Raw genomic sequence first — 22,598 nt, 5'->3', positions numbered from 1 at the left:
GATCGCAAGACTTTATCAGGACATGATGCATTATGTTGTCAAGATGTGGTCCAATATGCCAGGATGCATAAAATATGAAACTTCATACATAGACAAACTCACTGTTGGTAGTACTGTTATAAAAACATAGTAATTCTGATAAATTCTATTTCATGCATTTCCCCTCAAAAATGAAGAAAAAGTTGCATTTATAATTTTTAAAAATATGCCAGGCACAGTGACTCACTCCTGTAATCCCAGCACTTTGGGAGGCCAAGGCGGGTGGATCACTTGAACTTAGGAGTTTGAGACCAGCTTGGGCAACATTACAAAACTCCATATCTACAAAAAATACAAAAATTAGCTGGGTGTGGTGGCACACACCTGTAATCCCAGCTACTTAGAGGCTAAGGCAGGAGGATCAATTGAGTCTAGGAGGCGAACTTTGCAGTGAGCTGAGATTACATTACTGCACTCCAGCCTGGGTAACAGTGAGATCCCGTCTCAAAAAAATTAAAACAGATATAGTAAATATAATTTGCATACCATAAAGTTTACCCCTTTACAATATACAATTCAATGGTTTTTAGTATACTCACAAAGTTGTGCATTTATCACCACCATCTAATTCCAGAACGTTTTTATCACTCCAAAAAAAAAAGCATACATATAAGTAGCCAATTCTCATTGCCTCCTTACCACCCCCCAATCCCTGGCAAACAATATTCTACTTTCCATCTCTTTGGATTTGTCTATTCTGGGGATTTCATATGAATGAAAACACGTAAGTTGTGATCTTCTGTGTCTGACTTCTTAGACTTAGCATAATGTTTTAAAGGTTCATTCCCATTATAACATGTACCAGAATCTCATTTCTTTTTATGATTCAGTAATGACTAATGTTCCATAACATGGAACATTACCATTATATGGAATATACCACATTTTGTTTATCCAGTCATTAACTGATAAACATTTGAGTTGTTTTCACTTTCTGGCTATTATGAGTAACAGTGTTACAAACATCTGTGCCCACATTTTTGTGTGGACATGTTTTCAATTGCCTCGTGGCAATTCCTTGTGGAATTGCTGGGTCATATGATAAATCCTTTTTTTTTTTTTAAACATTTTGAGGAACCGCTGAACTGTTTTCCAAAGTGGCTGCATCATTTTACAATCCCATGAGTAATGTATGGGCATTCCAAATTCTCCACATCCTGCCAACACTTGTTATACATTTTTAAAATTACAGTCACCCTAGTGGGCGTGAAGTGGTATCTTGTAGTTCTGATTTTTTTTTTTTTATTTAGTCTCAGATGACTAATGGAGCTGAGCATCTTTCATGTGTTTATTGGCCATTTGTCTGTCTTCTGGGGAGAAAAGTGTGTTAAGATCCTTTACCCATTTTTAAATTGGGTTATTGGTGTTTTTACATATTCTGGACACAAGTTCCTTTTCCAATACATGATCTTCAAATATTTCCTGTGATTCTATGGGCTGTATTTTCACTTTCTTGATGGTATTCTTTGAAGAACAAAAGTTTTTCATTTTTATGAAGTCCAAATTATCTTTTTTTTTCTTGTTGCTTGTGCTTTTGGTGTCTAGGAAGCCACTGCCCAATCCAATGTCACAAAGATTTAAGCATATTTTTTCTTCTAAGAGTTTTACAGTTTTTCCTCTTATATTTAGTCCCCATTTGAGTTAATTTTTGTATATGATGTGAGATAGGGATCTCAATTCATTCTTTTGCATGTGGCTATCCAGTTATATTAACATAATTTGTTGAAAAATAAAATATTCCTTCTCTCATTAAATAGTCTTGACACTCTTCTTGAAAATCAATTGACAATAACTACAGGAATTTATTTCTGGCCTTTCAATTCTATTCTGTTGATCTATACTTGCATTCTTACGTTAGTACTACATATTAACTTTGTAGTAAGTTTTAAAATATGGAAGTTTAAAATTTTTCAACTTCGCCTTTTTCTTTCAAAATGTTTTGACTATTTTGAGTTCCTGGCATTTCTTTTAGACTGAGTTTCGCTCTATCACCCAGGCTGGAGTGCAGTGGTGCAATCTCAGCTCACTGCAACCTCTGCCTCCCAAGTTCAAGCAATTCTCCTGCCTCAGCCTCCCCAGTAGCTGGAACTACAGGTGCATGCCACCACTCCTGGCTAATTTTTGTATTTTTAGTAGAGACAGTGTTTCACCATGTTGGCAGGCTGGTCTCGAACTCCTGACCTCAAGTGATCCACTAGCCTCGACCTCCCAGAGTACTGGGATTACAGGCATGAGCCACCATGCCTGGCCTCTTGGTGTTTCCATATGAATTTTAGAATTATCTTGTTGATTTCTGTAAAGAAAAAAATAGCAGTTGGGATTTTGATAATAATTACATTGAATCTGTAGATCAACTTGGAGAGTACTCTTATTTTAACAACATTAAGTCTTTCACTCCATTATCATGGGATATTTTTCATTTATTTAGGTCTTCTTTAATTTTTTTCTATGATGTTTTATATTTTCCAGTGTATAAGCCTTATACTTCCTTTGTTAAATTTATTCCTATTTTATTTTTGTTTATGCTATGATAAATAGAATCTTTTCTTAATTCCGTTTTCATATTTATTATCTTTTAAGTTAGTATATAGAAAAACAACTGATTTTTGTATCTTGATCTTGTATCCTGAAACACTGCTGAATTTGTATTAGCTCTAATGCTGTGTGTGTGCACGTGTGCATGTGTGTGCGTGTGTTCCTTAGTATTTTTTATATATAAGTTAATGTCAACTGTGAATAAAGATAGTTTTCCTTCCTGCTTTCCAAGCTTAATGTCTTTTAATTCTTTTTCTTACATAACTGCCCTGGTTAGAACCTACAGTACAATGTTGAATAGAAGTGGAGACATGAGACATCTTTGTCTTCCTAATATTAGAGGGAAAACTTTCAGTCTTTCAACATTAAGTATGATGTTAGCTGTGGGTTCTTCATAGATGCCCTTTAATGGGTTGCGGAAGTTCCCTTCTATTCATAATTTACTGAATGTTCTTGTCATGAAAGGGTGCCAGATTTTTTCAATTTCCTTTTCCACATCTATAATCATGTTATTTGTGTTTTTTATGCTATTAATATAATATTTATCACGTTGATTGATTTTTCATATGTTAAACCAACCTTGCATTCCTGGGATAAATCCCTCTTGGTCATGGCGTATAATCCTTTTTATATAAAAAATCACTTAAAACAATAATTCTTTTACTCTGCCAAAGGGTTCTATGTGTGTGTTGGGTTGCACCTTTAATGCTCCAGCAGGCAGCTTATAATTCTGCCTTACCTGTCACTTGTTGCTTGCATAGAGCCACAAAAGTCAACCACAGGTAAGAGTTTCAGGCCTTCTCAGGTTTCTCTTGGCCTTCTAGATTCCCAAGTATATGCCATAGTTTTCAAAGCCAACTATGGACATCTCATTACCTAATGTGGTGATTAATTTAAGGTGTCAATTTGACTAGGTTAAAGGATACCCAGGTAACTGGTAAAATATTATTTCTAGGAATACTGTGAGGATGTTTCCAGAAGACATAAGCATTTGAATCAGTAGACTGAGTAAAGAAGACCCGTGGTCACCAATGTAGGCAGGTGTCATTCAAACCATTGATGACAGATAGAACAAAGCAGCAGAAAAAGTTTGAATTTGCTCTCTTCTGGAGCTGAGACAGCCATCTTTTTGTACCCTCAGACATCAGAACTCCAGATTCTCAGCTGGGCGTGGTGGCTCACGCCTATAATCTTAGCACTTTGGGAGGGACCTTAGGAACCTTACCTGAGGTCAGGAGTTCAAGACCAGCCTGGCCAACATGGTGAAACCCCATCTCTTCTAAAAATACAAAAATTAGCTACACATGGTGGCACATGCCTGTAGTCCCAGCTACTCAGGAGGCTGAGGCAGGAGAATCACTTGAACCAGGGAGGTGGACGTTGCAATGAGCCAAGATTGAGCCACTGCACTCCAGCCTGGGCAACAGAGTGAGATTCCGTCTCAAAAAAAAAAAAAAAAAAAAAAAGAACTCCAGATTCTTAGGCAACTAGACTCAGACTTACAAAAGCAGTCCCTCCAGTTTTTTAGGCCTTCAGCCTAGGACTGAGAGTTAAACCATCTGCTCCCCTGGTTCTTATGCTTTTGTACTCAGACAATTGCACCAACAGCTTCCCTGGTTTTGTAGCTTGCAGACAACCTATCTTGGGACATCTTAGCCTCCATAATTGTATGAGCCAATTTCCATAACAAATATGTGTATATTTATGTATGTATGTATGTATGCATTTAGGTATGTATATGTGATAGCAGCAGCAGACCATCTGGAGTGGCCACACTGTGAAGACACAGGCTGCAGTGGGGGAGGTGCAGCTGGGGCTGTGTACTCCCCAGAGCTAGCAGGGGCCAGGAATAGGTGGGAGCTCATTGCCCTACCAAGTTGGTAGGCTAGGAGCACCACGCTCTGGGGCACAGCTGTAGCCACCCAGCCATGGCTCCAGACATGGGCATCCCTGTGCTCTCAGGGACTGGGAAGCTCCCCTGCTCCTGCAGGCTTGGAAGTGCCCTGCTCCTGCTCCCTGGCCTCTCCCTGCTCCCAGCACCTGCTCTGGGGCAGAGCAAAGTTGTGGTTGATCCTGGGCATTGTCACAACCTGGCCAGCTGTACATGTGCTCAGGGTGGTATTGACACAACAGCCCCCAGCCGCCTCAGCCCCCTCCAGACTTTGGGCGCCAAAGAGCATGGGAGGGAGGTGGGAGGGGCAGTGACTGAGGGCAGCTTGGCATGGGCCTGCAGACACCCCTCAGTGTGGACAGCCAAGGTGCCATGAATGACATGTTGATGAGGGCAGGAGGCAGACAGGTTCCTGGATGGGAAGGGGCGGGTCCCCAGTAAAGCCCCTCCTTCGAGCCAAGAATGGCCTGAAGCCTGGGAGCCAGGCTGCCAGTTCTGGGTAGAATCTGCGGCCCAGAGTGAGAACTTATGGTGCTTTTCCTGGGCCCACCCATGGCTGCCCATGGACCAATGAGCACACACTTCCTCCTTTCTGAAGACTCAGCCAGACTCACACAGATGTCAAGACTACCAGCTGTGGGAGGAAGCTAGCTGCTTCAAGTCTCCTTGACTCATCAGGATGACCTGCCTGCAGAAACGATCTACCCACTATGGGTCTCCTCTCCACTGAGAGCTGGACACTCATCAGGATGATCTACCTGCGGAAAGGAGCTACCCACTTCAGGTCTCCTGAGAGCTGTTCTGTTGCTCAATGAGCTCCTCTCCACCTTGCTTGCCCTCTCCACCTTGCTTGCTTGCATACCTCATTCTTCCTGGATGCAGGATAAGAGCTCAAGTCCCATCAAATGGCAGGACTGAAAGAGCTATAACACAAACAGGGATGAAACACGTCCCCCTGCTTGCCATGTTACGGACAACAAGAAGGAGAGAAGAGCTGTGGCCCTTCGGGAAGCCCAGACCTAGGGGCTCCCCAGCCAGGGCTGTGACACCCACTTTAGGGCTCTGTAGTTCCTGGCATCTCCAAGCTTCTGGGTGCCACTGCGTTCCCCTCATCCAGATGTGGATGTCTGCAACAGAATCTGCACACAGTACATTTGGACCAGCCACAGCCTCGCACGGAGCCAGCACCCGTGCTGGCGCCTGGAGCTGCCTGCCTTGCCACAGTAGCCGGCCTGCCTGGCTGTGCACAGTGGCCGGACCCCACACTAACTGGCCCACACACTCCTCACCACTCTGAACCTCGTTTGCTGTTGGCAGGTGTGGGATCCCGGCTGGTAGCCCGAGCTGGGCACAGCTTGCCAGGCTGAGTAGGCAGAATGAGTCCAGCAGGTGCAAGCAATATTCAGGCAGAAGGTACCATTAGCCACAGAGGTTTCTGGCTGGTGAAGCAACACCCTAAGGATCCTGTGACATATGTATGTATACATGTGTGTATGTATGTATCATCTATCTATCTATCTATCTATCTATCTATCTATCTATCTATCTTTCTTTCCATCCATCCATTCATCTTATTGGTTCTGTTTCTCTGGGGAATCCTGACTAATATACTCAGTTTTTCCATTTAAGTGTTTAGGTCAGCATTTTGCTAGCCCTAAATGGCAATACTGCCTTAGGCAGCTGCAATATTAAAGAACTGTTGCTTATTGTCTTTGTCAAATTCCCTGCTGGTGGAGCTGTTTACCCAAAGTGAGCTCTGAGTCATGTCAAATAAATACAAGCCCTGAGAATGAAGCTTTTCAGTAAGGTGCCAGACAGGCTGAATACTAAAAATACCCTAGGGATGAGGCTTTTGAGGACCTCTTAACCTGTTCTGCCTTCTCCAATGACAGTGGGCTGGTGGGTTTCACAGCTACTATAGTTGTGAAGCTGTTGGTTTTTAAGGCTACTGTAAAGCTAGGGAAAGTGAGAAGGGATTAGGAAGAGTTAAAACACCACAAGTCTCATTGTTATGAGATTCAGCCATTTGTCTTAAATAACTACTTCTTGGATTGTTATAAGCTTTTAGTTAGTTTCCAGCATTCTGAAAAAGTTAATTTTGACAATTTCCCAGTGTTCTTGTTGCTTTTATGGAGGAGTAGATTTTCAGAGGCCCTTACTTTACCATTCTGGAAGTTGAGGTCACACTTACCATTCACACATCATATTGTAAAATATACACACGACTGGCTGGGCATGGTAGCTCACACTTGTAATCTCAGCACTTCGGGAGGCCAAGGTGGGCAGATCACCAGAGGTCAGGAATTGGAGACCAGCTTGTCCAACATAGTGAAACCCCGTCTCTGCTAAAAATACAAAAAAAAAAAAAAAATTAGCCAGGCATAATGGCAGGCACCTGTAATCCCAGCTACCTGGGAGGCTGAGGCAGAAGAATGACTTGAACCCAAGAGGTGGGGGTTGCAGTGAGCCAAGATTGCACAACTGTACTCCATGCTGGGAAACAGAGTGAGACTCCGTATCAAAAAAAAAATAATAATAATAATGCATGACATACATATTCCTTTCACTTCTGACTGGAAGTGAGTACCAACCTTCTGCTTAAAATTTTACATATTTGATGACTGAAGAATTTTCCATAGACCAGCTTGTGGCTTAGCTGATGAAACCTGTTTAAAACTTGCTTCTCCTCCACTACTTAAATACTTTCAGTGCTGGTTACTGTAAGACATATTAGGAGAAGATCTCAGGCCCTGCATCTTTGGCATCACAAGATAGGGTTGGCACAGTGGGACTAGGGACTATTCCCAGATGCCATTATTACATTAGAAGGGCTGGCAATAGCTTAACTATATGGAAGTAACTGTGATCTACAAATATATATCCTGCTAGATGCCAAAAAATATATCCCCAGCTCAATTTGTGATTTGTTCCCAAAGATATATATGGCCATTTCAACACCACCAGAGAGAAAAAAAAAAAAAGTATGATAGAGGGAAAATCAGGGTGAAATGAGACAATAGACTCAAGCTATTGTGGTTAAAATATCTTACTTTTATAAATTTTACAAAGCCAAATTGCTATGTGAACACATTGCTAGGCCCACAGCTTTGAAATCAGCCTGTTCAAGTTTAGAGACCCTGAATTTTAAGCTTGGATAACCCCCAGACCCCTGCCCACCACCTGGTCTTTTGTCTGATTTCTCTCTGAGTTTCTGCGTTTTTTTTTTTGTTTGTTTCATTCTGCAGTCTCTGCAGACTGCTGCCTTTCTCTGCTTATCACATACACCATCCAAATTGGCTAGCTGAGCCCCTTGTACCTACTTCCGGTAGAACTGCTGCACACAAGCTCATCAACATCCATCTGTCCAGTGTCCAAAGAGAACATGATGCTCTTTACTTCAGCTTATTAATTGGGTCTCTTTGGTTTAGGTGTTCAACCTTAATCCAATAAACTGAGACCAGGTAGAGGTAAAGTCCCACAGAATAGGTACAGCTTTAGGAATCCTTCCTGTGGGTGAATAGAGGAGTAAGTAATTCACAGAAAATGGGAACTGGCTAAGTTGACACTTCAAAAAGTACTGGACTATAGAAAAGTTCAATAGGTTTAAGTAATAGGTACAGAAAACCTTCTCTAAACACTTAATATACAAATATATTTTGGGTTTTTTTCACCAAGGATATATTTTACATGTCTCCCGAAATTGTTGCAAAGGTTCTCTACCAATCGCATGAGTCTGGTGAGAGAGACAGAACACTCACACAGCCTAGGCAAACAGATTTATTATGCACAGATAGATGAGCAGCAGGAATAAATAGAAGCCTACGATCCATAGCAAGCCAGTCCTCTAAGGCTCAAGAAAGCTGCTGAGTGTGGAAAGGGTCTTATCTGTGTGTGCTCCACATCCCACTGCAGCTGAGGGACACTGAAAGCACTGTGCTCTGGGTTTTATACTCTAGGTGGCACTAGGATCAATGAGAACAAGCGCTGCAGTACACCCTGTTCTGGGAAGAACAAGGACACAACATGGATTATTCTGGACATTACCTCTCTATCTCAGAAAGTTGCATTCTACGGTTATTCTGAGAACTACAAGTTGCAGGGAGAGCTGGATGGGCCAAGATCACCCAAGGACCTATCCTCCTGTGGGTGCATTACCAGAGAACCAGTTCGGGTTAGGGGAATCATAAGACTAGTGGCATTCCAAGAAACACATTTTGGGAAATGCTAGATTAAATAGTAACAAAGTTAATACAGGACAGGCACACATTTTATTTGCAGTATGCTTTATTGTGCTTCACAGATACTGCATGTTCTTTTGTTTTGTTTTTTTGCAAATTAATCGTTTGTGGCAACCCTGCATGGATCAAGTCTATCGGTACCATTTTTCCAACAGCATGTGCTCACTTTGTTGTTTCTCTGAGTCACATTTTGGTAATTCTTGCAATGTTTCAAACATTGTTATTATTATTATCATTAGCATTATATCTGTTATGGTGACCTGTGACCAGTGATGTTTGATGTTACTATTATAATTGTTTTGGAGCACCATGAACCGAGCCCATAAAACAGCGAATTTAATCAATAAATGTTGCGTGTGTTCTCGCTGCTCCAATGACCAGCTGTTCCCCATTTCTCTTTGTCTCCCCGGGCCTCTCTATTCCTCCAGACACAACAATATTGAAATTAAGCCAAGTAATAACCCTACAGTGGCCTCTAAGTGTTCAAGTGAAAGAAGACTTGCACATCTCTAACTTTAAATAAATAGCTAGAAATGACTATGCTTAGTGAGGAAGGCATGTTGAAAGCCAAGACTGGGAAGCTAGGTCTCTTGGCACCAAACAGCCACGTTGTGAATGAAAAGCAAACAAGCTTGGAGGAAATTTAAAGTGCTACTCCAGTGAACACATAAATGATAATAAAGCAAACCAGCCTTAATGCTGATATGAAGAAAGTTTCAGTGGTCTAAATAACTCAAACCAGCTACCACATTCCCTTAAGCCAAAACCTAACCCAGAGCAAGATCCTAACACTATTCAGTTATATGAAAGCTGAAAGAAATAAGGAAGTTGCCCAAGAAAAGCTAGAAGATAGCAGAGGTTCATTCCTGTGGTTTAAGGAAAGAAGCTATCTCCATAACATGAAAGCGTAAGGTAAGGTAACAAGTGCTGATGTAGAAACTGTAGCAAGTTATCCAGAAGATCTAGCTAAGATCATCGATGAGGGTGGCTACACCAAACAACAGATTTTCAATGTGCATGAAACAACTTCTATTGGAAGAAGATGCCATCTAAGACTTTCATAGCTAGAGAGGAGAAGTCCATGCCTGTTTTCAAACTTTCAAGGATAGGCTGACTCTTCTTGTTAGGAGTTAATGCAGTTGGTGACTTGAAGTTGAAGCCAGTGCCCATTTACCATTCCAAAAATCCTAGGGTCCTGACAAATTATGCTAAATCTGCTCTACCTGTGTTCTATAAATGGAACAACAATGCCTAGCTGGCAACACATCTGTTTACAACACGGTTTACTGAATATTTTAAGTCCACTGTTGAGATCTACTGCTCAAAAAAAAAAAGTGTCCTTTCAAAATATTACTGGTCATTGACAATGCACGTGGTCACCCAAGAGCTATAATGGTGCTGTACAAGGAGATTAATCTTGTTTTCATGACTGCTAACACAATGTCTACTCTACAGCCCATGGATCAAGGAGTCATTTGATTTTTAGGTGTTATTATTTAAAATATACATTTAATAGGGCTAGAGCTACCACAGACAGTGATTCTTCTGATGGAACTGGGCAAAGCACATTGAAAACCTTCTGGAAAAGATTCACCATTCTAGATGCCATTAAGAACATTTGTGATTGGGAGGAGGTCAAAATATCAACATTCACAGAAATTTGGAAGAAGTTGATTCCAACCCTCATGGATGACTTCGAGAGGTTTGAAATTTCTGTGGAGAAAGTACCTGCAGATGTGGTGGAAACAGAAAAACAACTAGAATTAGAAGCCGAATTTGACGTGACTGAATTGCTGCAATCTCCTGATAAAACTTGAATGGGTGAAGAGTTGCTTCTTATGGCTGAGTAAAGAAAGTGGTTGTTTGAAAAGTAATCTACTCATGGTGAAGACTCTGTAAATATTGTTGAAATGACAACAAAGGACATAGAATAGTGCATAAACTTAGTTGACCAAGCAGAGACAAGGTTTGAGAGAATTGACTCCAATTCTGAAAGAAGTTCTACTATGGGTAAAATGCTATCAAACAGCATTGCATGATATGGAGAAATCCTTTGAGAAAGGAAGTCAATCAATGCAGCAAACTTCATTGTTGTCTTATTTTAAGAAATTGCCATAGCCATTCCTGACATTCAGAAACTACCATTCTGATCAGTCAGCAACCTGACCCTGATCAGTCAGCACCTATCAACACTGAGGCAAGACCTTCCACAAGCAAAATGATTGTGAATCTAGTGGGCATGGTGATGTGGGCCTGTAGTCCCAGCTCCTCAGGAAGCTGAAGCAGGAGGACTGCTTGACCCCGGGAGTTTGCGGCTGTAGTATACTATGATCACATCTGTGAATAGCCACTGTACTCAATCCTGGAGAACACAGCAAGACTCCATCTCTTAAAAAAATAGAAATAAAAATAAAAATAAATTTAAAACTTGCAACTTGCAAAGGCTTAGATGATCATTAGCAATTTTTAGCAACAAAGCACTTTTTAGTTAAGGTATGTGCATTGCTTTTGCAGACATAATATTATTGCACACTTAATAGACCACAGTATAGTGTAAACATAACTTGCATATGTTTTGGGAAACCAAAAAATTTGTGTGACTCACTTTACTGCGATATTTACTTTATGCTGTGGTCTGGAACACAACCCGAAATATCTCTGAGGTATGTGTGTATTATTAACTCAGTAAAGTAATTTTAAGTGTCTTGTGCTGGCACCCCTCTAAGCATTTTTATAATCCTTACGCCAGTTCCATGTGGTAGGTTCTACTTTCACAGATAAGGAGACTGAGGCATAACAGAAGTTAAGCAATTTGTCCAAAGTTGCACAACTAGAAAGTTGAGATGCTTGACTTTGCATCCAGGCAAAGTCTCATGCTTAATCCCTGTACTATATAATCTCTGTGGTCTCTTCGAGCTCTGAATCCTATGGCTCTTCCATGAACCTTGATGTTTCATATTCAGCAATATGTAAAAAGACTGTTCTAACATCAAGCATTAAGGATGCTGTTCCTCGTTTCTTTTTTGCCTTATTACAGGACAGCATTCTTTTTCATCACTTACATTTCTGCCTTTGAATCACGGATCCTTCATCTCCCAAGGCCTTAGAGTTAGAAGACAGATTTCTACTTCTTTTCAATTAAAAAAAAAGAAAAAAATATATTGTTTTTCTTCAGTGTCCTGGGTCATTTAATAAAGTGAATAAAAAATTTCCTCATTTCTAATTTTATTAACAATAAATTATTCCTGCTGCCAGGGTTCACCTTAAATCCCCAAATCAACTAGTTAAAATAGAGGCACATCTGAGAACCTCTAGATTAATAGAAGAAAGATAAAGAGTACAGAGACATAAGTATCTTACTCTTTTGTAAAAATTGAGGCGTATATACAGCTTGCTCTTTCATCTGGATTATGCTATATTGTTTGTCCTCAACAAGAAAAGTATACTGTGGGCCAGGCCTGGCAGCTCATTCCTGTAATCCCAGCACTTTGAGAGGCCTAGGCGGGGGACTGCATAACGCCAGGAGTTCGAGACAAGCCTGGGCAACATAGTGTGACCTCTTCTCCCCCACCACCACTACCACCAACAAAAAAAAAAATTAAAAAATTAAAAATTAGCCCAGAGTGGTGTTGCATGTCTGTAGTTCCAGCTACTTGGGAGGCTGAGACGGGAGGATTGCTTGAGCCCAGGGGTGCTGAAGCTTCAGTGAGCTATGATTAGCCACTGCACTGCACCCCCAGCCTGGGCGACGGGGCTGAGACCCTGCCTCAAAAAAAAAAAAGCCTCAATGGTGTAAATTATTTTACATAAAATGTCTCTGTATAGTTCTATATAGACCGAGGAGGAAAACCAATGAGATACAAGTTTTCATAATGTTAAATAATGTACAATTTCAAATAATCCTTTATATTACTATACACTAGAAAGAATATGGTTACAAAAAGCATTTCCATGAGGGCTGTGATTGAGTTCCGTGTTCCCGTAAAAACACTTAGAGAAGCCTAATTGAAGATTTCTAGAACCGACTGACAACTGATTTCAGTTGTAAACACATACTAAGCCAGCCTAGTTAGGCAGACATTCATTGCACGCCAAGGAGACACCAACGGGACTGTGTGCTCTTGCGTTATGAATCCCACGAAAATTAATCTTGTGCTCTGTGTAACAAGACTTTAACTTGCAGTAACATCCTTTCATCATTTAATATTTATTGTGCGCCTACCATACACCAGGCTCAGATACTGCACTGAACACCGACCCTGTCCCATGAAGCCTTACACTGATGGGAGACACCTTTGCACGTTCCACCGCCCAATTATCAAAAAAAAAAAAAAAAAAAGATAATCACGTAACCGAAACCTGGAAATCTGCCTTGGGCACACAAAAGAGCAGGCGGGACCTCGGACCAGCTCCGAGGCAAAATTCACGCAGCGCGGGACAGCGACAAGGAAACCGGCCGCACCTGTGCCTGCAGTCTCATTGCTCAGAACGGCGCGCCACTGTGACGTGCCAGGCCCCGCCCCTGATTCTCTTCATAGTGCCCCCGCCTCCTTGCGCGAAGTGCGCAGGCTCCTGGGCCGGGCTCGGGTTCTGCCCGGGGACGCAGCCCAGTTGGCAGCGTCGCTCCCTGAGCGCTTCTAAGGGGGCCACCCGGCCTTGTCTTTCGGCAGTGGCCGAGCCACTGCCGCCTGCCGCCCGTTCCACAGCTGAGCGCTGCAGCCGCAGTGCCGATCGCCGTGTTTGGTCGATAGACTCCCCAGTGTGCCCCAGAGAGTGCGACCCCTCGCCCGGCCCGGCGAGTCCCGGGCGTGAACCGAGCTGAGGGAGGATGGCAGCCTCTGGGGTGGAGAAGAGCAGCAAGAAGAAGACCGAGAAGAAACTTGCTGCTCGGGAAGAAGCTAAATTGTTGGCGGGTTTCATGGGCGTCATGAATAACATGCGGAAACAGGTACCGCCTCTGTGGGAGTGACGGACGGCGGTGGGAGGTGGTCTGGGACTCGGGCCCCTGTTTCCCGGGGTCGAACCCCGCGCCCTGTGGATCGAGCCCCTCTTTCTCTGTCCTCGCCCCTCCTTCCGTTTTCGCAGGCGAGCGATTCCGCAGTTGGTAGAAGGGTGCGTAAAACAATTCTCGAGCAAAAGTGCTTCTCGTCTGCCGAGGATGTAGCTCCCAAGTCAGACTCCTGGGGGACTCCTCGGGCTGGCTTTCGCCGTCGGGTATCGGTTGTGTAACAGCTCTGCCCTAGTTATCTCTTTGTGAGGCGAGGATCCTTACATTGGCGAGCCGTTTTAAGGTGTCGTGAGATCTTGTGTGAAGAAACCCATTGGCATAGCCCACACTGAAGCCCCCAAAGGGAGGAGAGTTGCTGGCCTGAAATCCGCTGCTCTTAAATAAGGATCCCCGCCCCCTCCTGTGTTCCCCGGTGGAGCTAGTTGAAGACGAGTCCTCCTATTCGTGTTAATTTAGAGCAGAAGCAGCCATCGATAAATACCATGCCATCTTCTAAGGGCACTGTGCGCCCCTGTTAATAAGAGGAGCTCTTTGTTCTGTCCTTGGTGTGTGGTGCGTTCGTGAAAGTCTGCAGCACATCGGCGAAAGGTGGGTTATGAAAAGAACGGGTTTTAACGCTGGCGAAGGTGAAACAAAGAGGCTTTATTATTTTTTTAATTCCATAACATCTATACTGATAAGCATAGAAAGTCACTTTTTCCTTTCTGTAAGCTTTGTTTATAGATAATACACATCTAAGGATATTTGTGGGAATGTTTGGGTTTTGTTGACTGGGATCCTGTTTCAAGAGGACAAAGCAGGATGTGTAACTGCAAAACCTAGTTTGCTTTGTCTAGTGGTTCTGCTGGGAATATGGGGAACAGTGGAGGAATTTAAGATTTCTATGAAGATATTAACTTCTGGTTTCTATAAGCAAACGCTGACTGCAGGGATTTTGTCTTTGTTCACCAGCTCCTGCTACAGTGCACCAGTGCAGTCTGTGGGAATACTTTTAAATCTTTCCTGGCCTTTATGCTGAAGTACTGTGAATGCCTGAATTCTTTAATTTATGTAACTTACTTTCATGTATCTATTTTCAAATTCATGTTCCTTTCATGTAAACCTTTTTGTGTCTACAATACCACAAACTTCAAATTGCTGGTACATTTAGCTATTGCCTGCCTGTAATGGTAGTTGAACATAGTTTACCAGTGCTTAAACTTGTTGAAGACTCATTAGGTTCCCTCCCACTCCCTCGAATATATGTTTTCATTTGTGGATCATAGCATTGTAAAGCATTGCCTCAATCCCTAAATAGGGTGCAACTGGATTGCAGCAGCAAATATTTACTTGAGGAGGAGAGGATTATCTGAGACTGTCCATTTAGCTCTTTGGATTTAAAAATTGACTCATATTTCTTAGCTTTGGAGTATATTAACATCACTTATTTACCGTTACAATAGAAATACAATTACTGAAAAATCAGGGTTCTGTTACTGAGTAGGAAAGAAAAAATGGTTACTTGGTGAACAACCAGGGATCCCCTCCACAATGATTAACTGACCTTAATCTGCCAGGTTCTCCTTTTGTCAGTGGTTTGGCATGTGATTCAAACAGTTCTCCAATAGCACTTTTATCAACTTCATGGAATCATGCATCTTTTGCAAGATGTGCAGTTTCACTTCGCAATTGATTTACATTATGGTTATATTGTATTGTACTGTTTAACATCATAACACAGGAAACAATTCACCAAGAATGACTGACAAGGGCAGTTGATGGGAATTGGCAGAAACAGTAGCTGATCTGAGCCAGAGGAGGAATGTTTGAGTGAGGACCAACTTTATAAGTGCTCTTGTTCTTTAGTAAATATTTTTGTGTTATGACTACTTTTGCATCCCTTTACAATCTCATTGCTTTAAGGATCAGGATAATGAGTGCCTAGATGACAAGGACCCCTCTGTAAACATCCAGAAACATTCCTTCAAGAATTGGAGAACATTGTGAGATTAGCATACCTCAGTTCCAATCCCTGCTCTCTCATTATTTCATTTTGTTATTTTAGATAACATGATTTAGGTCATTCCATCTCTCTGTAGCATAGTGGCCGATTCTATACATAGAGGCAAAAGGGGATTCTGCAGAGCCAGCAGCCTCGGCTTCTTCTAAAGCTTTTTCCTACATTGTTTTTGTCATTTCTAGCCTTTTGTTTCTAAGTAAACTCTCCAGTGAAGTATGGGATACATATAAGAGGGCACAAATCATAAATGTACAGCTCAATTATTACAAAGTGCACATCCCACCAACAAGACTAGAACATGACCAGTACACCAGAGGTCCCCCCTTATGCCCTTCTCAGTCACCAATCCCACAGTAGTAACAACTATTCTAATTCTGTAACCATCGAAGTTAGAGCAGAAGCAGCCATTGATAAATACCATGCCATGCCATCTTCTAAGGGCACTGTGTGCCCCTGTTATTAAGAGGAGCTCTTTGTTCTGTCTTTGGTGTGTGGTGCATTCATGAAAATCTGCAGCACATCGGCAAAAAGTGGGTTTTTCCTGTTTTTGAACTTATATAAATGTAATCATATAATATAAACTCTTGTGTTTTGATTTCTTAAGCCAACATTGTTTGTGGGATTCATCTGTGCTGTGTGTAGCACTACTTCATCCTTGTGGTATATAGTATCCCGTTGAATGAATATAGCACAATTTATCCATTCTGTCATTATGGACATTTGGGTTATTTCTAGTTTGGAACTATTAAGACTAGTACTACTTTGAATATTTTTGTACACTTTGTACATACCTTTTGGTATGCATATGTATGTATTAATATTTGTGTTGGGAAATGCCAAACAGGAATTTTTGAGTCATAAGCTATACCACCTTCATCTTTAAAAGATATTGTCATGTCGTTTTCCAAAGTGATTGTACCATGTTATGCTTCTGCCAGTTGTGAGAGAGGCTTTTGCTCCGCATCCTTGCCATCACTTGATGTTGTCAGTCTTACCACTTTAGCCATTCTAACTGGGTGTATAGGAGCATCTTATTTAATTGGATTGAGTGCCTTTTCATTTATTTCTTTAACTTTTTGCTTAGATTAATGTTATTACCTGATATGTAAAATAGAGGCTTTACAAGGCAGGTCTGGGTCACAACCACTATTGCACATGCACATTGCTGTTGCCATACTCTTCTTTTGTGTTAATGAAGTCTAGGAGTCTCTTAACATTGGAGGAAGATGTTTTAAGACCTTCCTGAGTACCACCATAGTTTGTAGTTTCTCCACATTAAATGGATTAAAGCATAATTGGAACTTGAAAGCTTATGTTAAAGTCCTTATTGAGAGTTATGTGAGAGAACCACAGAGCTGATTTCACAATTAGATACTGGGCAGTTAACTGTGCTCACCTTCTGGCTAAAATGACTTTGCTTCTCTATTCTCATCTGTCTGACTGTAAATTACTACATGTCATTATCTTTAGGTTCTCTTGTGAATAATCTAAACCTTCAGTGTTAAACCCTTGATAATAATAAGACTTCTTGAGCACTTATAACTCTGTTCCAGCCATTCTGAAGAGTGTTTTACATGCTTTGTCTCATTTAATTCTCTTAACTTTCATTGACAACTCCAGTCATCCAGACCTTCTTATTCTTTTTCCTGTATTTTACTGTTTTCTGTTTTCTTTTTCTGTCTGTCCAGCTTAGAAGCTATTGCCACTCCACTGTCTCTCCAGTGCCCCAGCTTTCTTGACCCTCTGTCCCTTTTTCATGTCCATCTGGCAAACTTCAGTATTGATGACTGATTACCTTCTTTTGCAAGGCTCCAAGCACAGCTGGAAAATATCTCATTGGTCAACTTCTGCCAAGTAAGTGCTTGGCCACTAATTTCCACTAGACTATCAGTGCCAGTGAGCGATCTTTTTGTTTTACTATTTTCCTCCAATCTGAGTCCCTTCTCTAGATCCTCACTTTCAGCAGATCACCCTCTTTTGACATCATAGATAAATAGAAGTCATTAGTCTGGAACTATCTACCTTTTCACTTTGTACCACCAGATCTATAAACCTATTTTGACACTTTCCCTTTTCTCTTCTTATCCTGCTACAGTGGAGATGCTGCTTCTTTTTCTAAGGCCAGTACTTCTACCTAGGCTTTGGCTTCCTGGATGCTGGGCTTCTCAGAAGTATTATACTCTTGGTTATTCCATCTTTGTTGAGCATCTTTAACTTTTCTTCTTTGCTGTATTCTTGCTATTGGCACTTAAGCTTGTTTTAACCTCTCCAGCTTTTGAACCAACCAACCAGCAAACCCATTCTTAATCTCAACATACCCCTCTAAATACTTCTCTCCCCCCATTAAGATGAAAAGTTGGGTAAATTCACACGTTTTCTTACTCACTATTTATTTATCACTCTAGTTCAATTTGGCTTCCAAGTTCATTCATTGAAATGAATACTTATTGACAACCCACTGTATGCTAAACATTTTGCTAGATTCTGGGGTTACAATGATAAGCAAACCCTGATAGTCCCAATCCTCATGTGGTTTGTAGGCTAGTAGAAAAGCAAGACATTAGTCAAGTAATCACACAAATAAATGTAATATTGCAACAGTGGTAGGTATTACACAGGAAAATAACATGGTACAACGAGGGCATATGGGTAGGTAATTTGACCATCAGGAAGTTTTCTCTAAGGAAATGGTCATTGAGAGCTGAAATAAGAGTAGGTGTTAACTAGGTAAAGAGAAAAGGGAAGAGTGACTCAAGTAGAGGGAACAACATATTCAGAGGCTCTGAGTTGGACACCCACTTTATTATAGAATGGCAAGTTTGAGACTGATTAAAGGTCAGTGTAATTGGAGCACAGAACATAAGGGGGACGATGGTTCTAGATGAAACTGGCGAAGTAGCTAGGGACCTGCCCATGCATAGCTTCATAAGTCAGGTTAGGCGATTTGCCCTTATTCTAAAATCTGTGTGTGCATGTTTGTGTGCATGTGCATGCATGTTTGTGAGGTGGGGTGTTTTCCTCTTTAAAAAAGATAACTTGGCCTGGCACAATGGCTCACACCTGTAATCCCAGCACTTTGGGAGGCTGACACAGGTGGATCACCTGAGGAGTTTGAGACCAGTCTGGCTAACATGGTGAAACTCCATCTTTACTAAAAATACAAAAAATTAGCCGGGCATAGTCGCACGTGCCTGTAGTCCAAGCTACTCAGAAGACTGAGGCAGGAGAATTGCTTGAACCCGGGAGGCAGAGGTTGCAGTGAGCCAAGATTGCGCCATTGTACTCCAGCCTGGAGACAGAGTGAGACTCCATCTCAAAAAAAAAAAAAAAAAAAAAAAAAGACTTACTGCTCTGTGGTAAATGAATTAAAGAGTTTTCAGAGTGCTTGCTGGCAGACCAAATAGGAAGCTGTAGTAGTCCAGTGAGACATGATGGTCCCTTGGACTGAGGTGATAACAGTGGCAGCCACAAGCAACATCAATGAAGAAAAGGTGATAGATTAAAAAGACAATAAAATCAGCAGGACTTGGTGATGATAACTGCCATATGTAGTTGTGATAACTAAATTAGGTAACCAAATTAAGATAACTTAAAATACGACCTGATAGCAAGTAACATCTCAGTAAGTGTTAGCTATTTGTGTTGTGATGCTGGTAGGTGATTGGATGTTGAGGGATTCAGCATAAGGTGTCACTTACGATCTCTAGGGTTCTGGAATGCATAACTAAATGGATGATGACACTATTCACTGAGAAAGGAGGTATTGGAAAAGGATCAAAGCATTGGGGAAAGGATTATAATTTGTGTTTTAGATGTGTTTAGTTTGTGATATCATTGGGACACTGAAGTATATATTGACAAATTGACAGGTCTGGAAAGTTGTGGGTTAGATGTATACATTTGTGAATTATCTTCCTGTAGAAGATAACTTCTTCATTGAAGCTGTGAAGAGTCAAGAGTCCAGAATAAAGGATAGGAAATGGGCCTATGGAGGAGATAACAAAGGAATCACCAGAAGAATAGGAGAAAAATGAGAGTTTTGAAAATTGGAAAGAAATTGTTTCTCCTTCCCAGGAAGTCAGGATGGCCAAATGGTCTAAAGCACTGTGTTCAGAGGAGGACTGCAACTTTTGAAGCTGATAAAAGGTCAGAATAAAATTAAAACTAAAAATACTTATAGTGGGACATAGCAACACAGAGTGGTTCGTTGACTGTAGTAAGACTTACTTTGATGGGGAGACAAATGGGAGTCAGATTAATGTAAGCTGGAGTAGAATATGAGGAAATTCAGGCAGCTGTTTTGAGAAATTTGGCCTTGAAGGGAGAGGGAGTCAAACAACGGTTGCTGGGTTTTATTTGTTTAAATGGGAAAGATATAGGTGTCTTTAAAAACTAGCAGGAAAAAGAGATATAGAGGTTGGGTATATATGAGACAGAGTGGGTAATTAATAGATAATTCCTGATATGAGATCCAAAGCAAATGTGATTAATCTCAGACGGGGTGGGGGTGGGGCAGTTCCTCTTCCATAAGAAGTGGGAAGAAGGAGGGGATTGATAGTAGGTATGTTTGGAATCAGAAGAATGAAGGAGTTTCTATCCAGTGATTTCTATTTTCTCTAAAAAAAAAAAATAGAATGAGATCATCTGCTAAAATGAAGGAGGAAGAAGGCAAAGCTGGAGGTTGAGGAAAGTAGTCTTTGCGAAGAATAGAAATGGAATTATGGCTGTCAGTATTTTTGAAGATTCTTTTGAGGTTGTCATGAACTTAGGTTGAATATTAAGCTATCCTTCAAAGCCCTATCTTTTGTTCTTTTTACCTGAAGAGGAGGCAAAAATGAGGAGGCTAATATAGGCAGGTCACGGTCTTAACTTTCAATCCCATGGAAACATTTTTCTATCACTTGGTGGAATCACTTTTCTTTTGGGCCTCCAAATCTCTAAACTAACAGAACCCACTAGCAGAAAGACTAATTGCTAAGATTAGAAGCAAAATTTTTGTAAGTGAATCATTAAGTGTAATATTGAAGGGAGCCAGGCCAGGCATGGTGGCTCACGCCTGTAATCCCAGCACTTTGGGAAGCTGGGGCGGGCGGATCACTTGAGGCCAGGAGTTCACGACTAGCCTGGCCAACATGGTGAAACCCCATCTCTACTAAAAATACAAAAATTAGCCGGGTGACGCATGCCTGTAATCCCAGCTACTCAGGGGGCTGAGGCATGAGAATAGCTTGAACCCAGGAGGCGGAAGTTGTTGTGAGCCAAGATCGTGCCATTGCACTCCAGCCTGGGCAGCAAGAGCGAAACTCTGTCTCAAAAAAAACCCCAAATATTGAAGGGAGCCTCTTCCATTTTTTGGTTGCCAGGCTGTTAATTCTTGCTACAGAGAGACCATTCTGTCTATATAAATTATATCAGATTAGCTTATTTGAGAATGAATTCTGCTACTAAAAAAGAACCTTGAAAAGCACGAATGTAAGAAGCTGAAAGGAAATCAGGCATCTTGAGCTCATATCTATCTCACTTCCTCACTTTGTCAAATGAGAGAGGAGTTGCTAATCTAATTAAGTTAGGACTGAAGACACTGCTGTTTTATTAATGGTAAAGTTACTCTGTTGAGAGCTACCTTGTTGTATTTAAGGACTCCATCTGCTGAGTAGGACAGGTAAGGTATGTGTTATGATGGACTCTATAAGCTGGGTTTGGGCCAAGCCATCTCTCTCATTTTTCCCATGTAGGACATATGACTGTGCAGCTTCCAAAATTTAGATTATTGGGATATGTAGGGGCAATTTAAAGGTTGGCTTATCAAGCAAAGCCTCATTTTCCAACTTTGTTTTATGAGAGAAGCACTGCATATGGGAGATTAACAAGTACTTGCCCTTCAGTCAAAAGTGCATCTTGTTATGTCTCGTTTGGTTATTGATCCTTCCTTATATAAACAACCTGAGTTGAGAATCTCAGTGGGCTGAATGATAGAATTCAGGCACCAAAGCCCCACCCCAAACCTCCAGCACAAAGTAGCTGGACCAAGTAGCTGTAAGTTCTTTTTTCCAAGTTTGCCTTGTCTTTTGGGCTATTTTCTTACTAGCTCAGGGAATGCCTTGCTCTATCTTAAATGCTTATGTGGCTACTTTCCTCTACCAATAACTGTTCTTTTTTGTATCGTCTGAAGACGAGCTTAAGAGGTTATTTAAATTTTTACCCAAGAAAGCTTTGAAATGGGTGGATAACTATTAACACCAGGCCTTGAGATACTACAGGCTGGCAATTCACTTCTATTTCCCATCTCAAATTTTTCTAAGCCAAGGTGTCATTCTTAGCTCTCTAGATGTTCTGTGGTGAACCAAATGACAGCCTAAAGCACTCCATATAATTCTGTATTAGCAACACAGAACCTCCCAAATCTGACTGTTATGAGCCCTCTCATGATTAAATTCCAACATCTATGCTCTTCCTCTGAATTAAAATGAAAGGCAATTGAATTCCAAATATGTGCTCACCCTGGTTTCTTATACTGTTCAGTTTAGTCAGCCAGAAAACATTTGCTTGAGTGTTTGGGTACAGTCAGGGTAGCTTCTTCAGCAGCTGCAATGTGGGCTGGCTTCCATTGGAATGGATTTAGTTAGCTTAGCACCTCCACAGCTGAATTTCTCCAATTTCAAGGTAGTCGATGCCACACTTTTCCAGTATGTCAGAACATCCCTAGGATTGATATAAGAAGATCTCTCATCTCTATACCAAACAGCCCAGATGTTGACATATTATTTATACAATCCTAACCCACATTATTTTTTGCAGCCAAAAACAGAATATAAACTTTGGTTTCTGGGGAACAGAGGGTTTTCAAAGAAAACATAACAATCTTTGGCTTTTGGCTTGCCAGTCTGA

General features: G+C 41.3%; 2 protein-coding genes across 10 annotated transcripts in view; one reads left to right on the top strand and one right to left on the bottom strand.

Moving 5' to 3' along the window:
* The window catches only part of HYCC1 (hyccin PI4KA lipid kinase complex subunit 1), a 204,359-nt gene extending 191,235 nt beyond the window's left edge, over positions 1-13,124 (bottom strand). Inside the window, exons 1-2 of one of the 2 annotated variants that reach the window (XM_058446527.1) lie at positions 13,063-13,124; positions 6,657-6,810 (exon numbers count right to left, since the gene is read on the bottom strand). The gene's annotated coding sequence lies outside the window, so the exon portion shown is untranslated. Of the gene's footprint in view, positions 1-6,656; positions 6,811-7,785; positions 7,954-13,062 lie in introns of those variants that run through there. The other variant, XM_058446524.1, reaches the window with a different exon arrangement.
* Positions 13,125-13,277: 153 nt separating this feature from the next.
* The window catches only part of KLHL7 (kelch like family member 7), a 72,318-nt gene continuing 62,997 nt past the window's right edge, over positions 13,278-22,598 (top strand). For 5 of the 8 annotated variants that reach the window (XM_032759409.2, XM_058446486.1, XM_032759419.2 and 2 more), the window contains exon 1: positions 13,278-13,651. In XM_032759409.2, coding sequence (XP_032615300.1) covers positions 13,532-13,651 — 120 coding nt within the window. In that variant the 5' untranslated portion in view covers positions 13,278-13,531. The other 3 variants (XM_058446508.1, XM_058446500.1, XM_058446505.1) reach the window with 2 other exon arrangements.

The sequence above is a fragment of the Hylobates moloch genome, unplaced genomic scaffold (assembly GCF_009828535.3).
Source record: "Hylobates moloch isolate HMO894 unplaced genomic scaffold, HMol_V3 SCAFFOLD_1, whole genome shotgun sequence".
NCBI classification, from domain to species: domain Eukaryota; kingdom Metazoa; phylum Chordata; class Mammalia; order Primates; family Hylobatidae; genus Hylobates; species Hylobates moloch.
The sequence above is the reverse complement of the archived record's forward strand: the minus strand, read 5'-3'. Positions and strand labels throughout refer to the sequence as shown.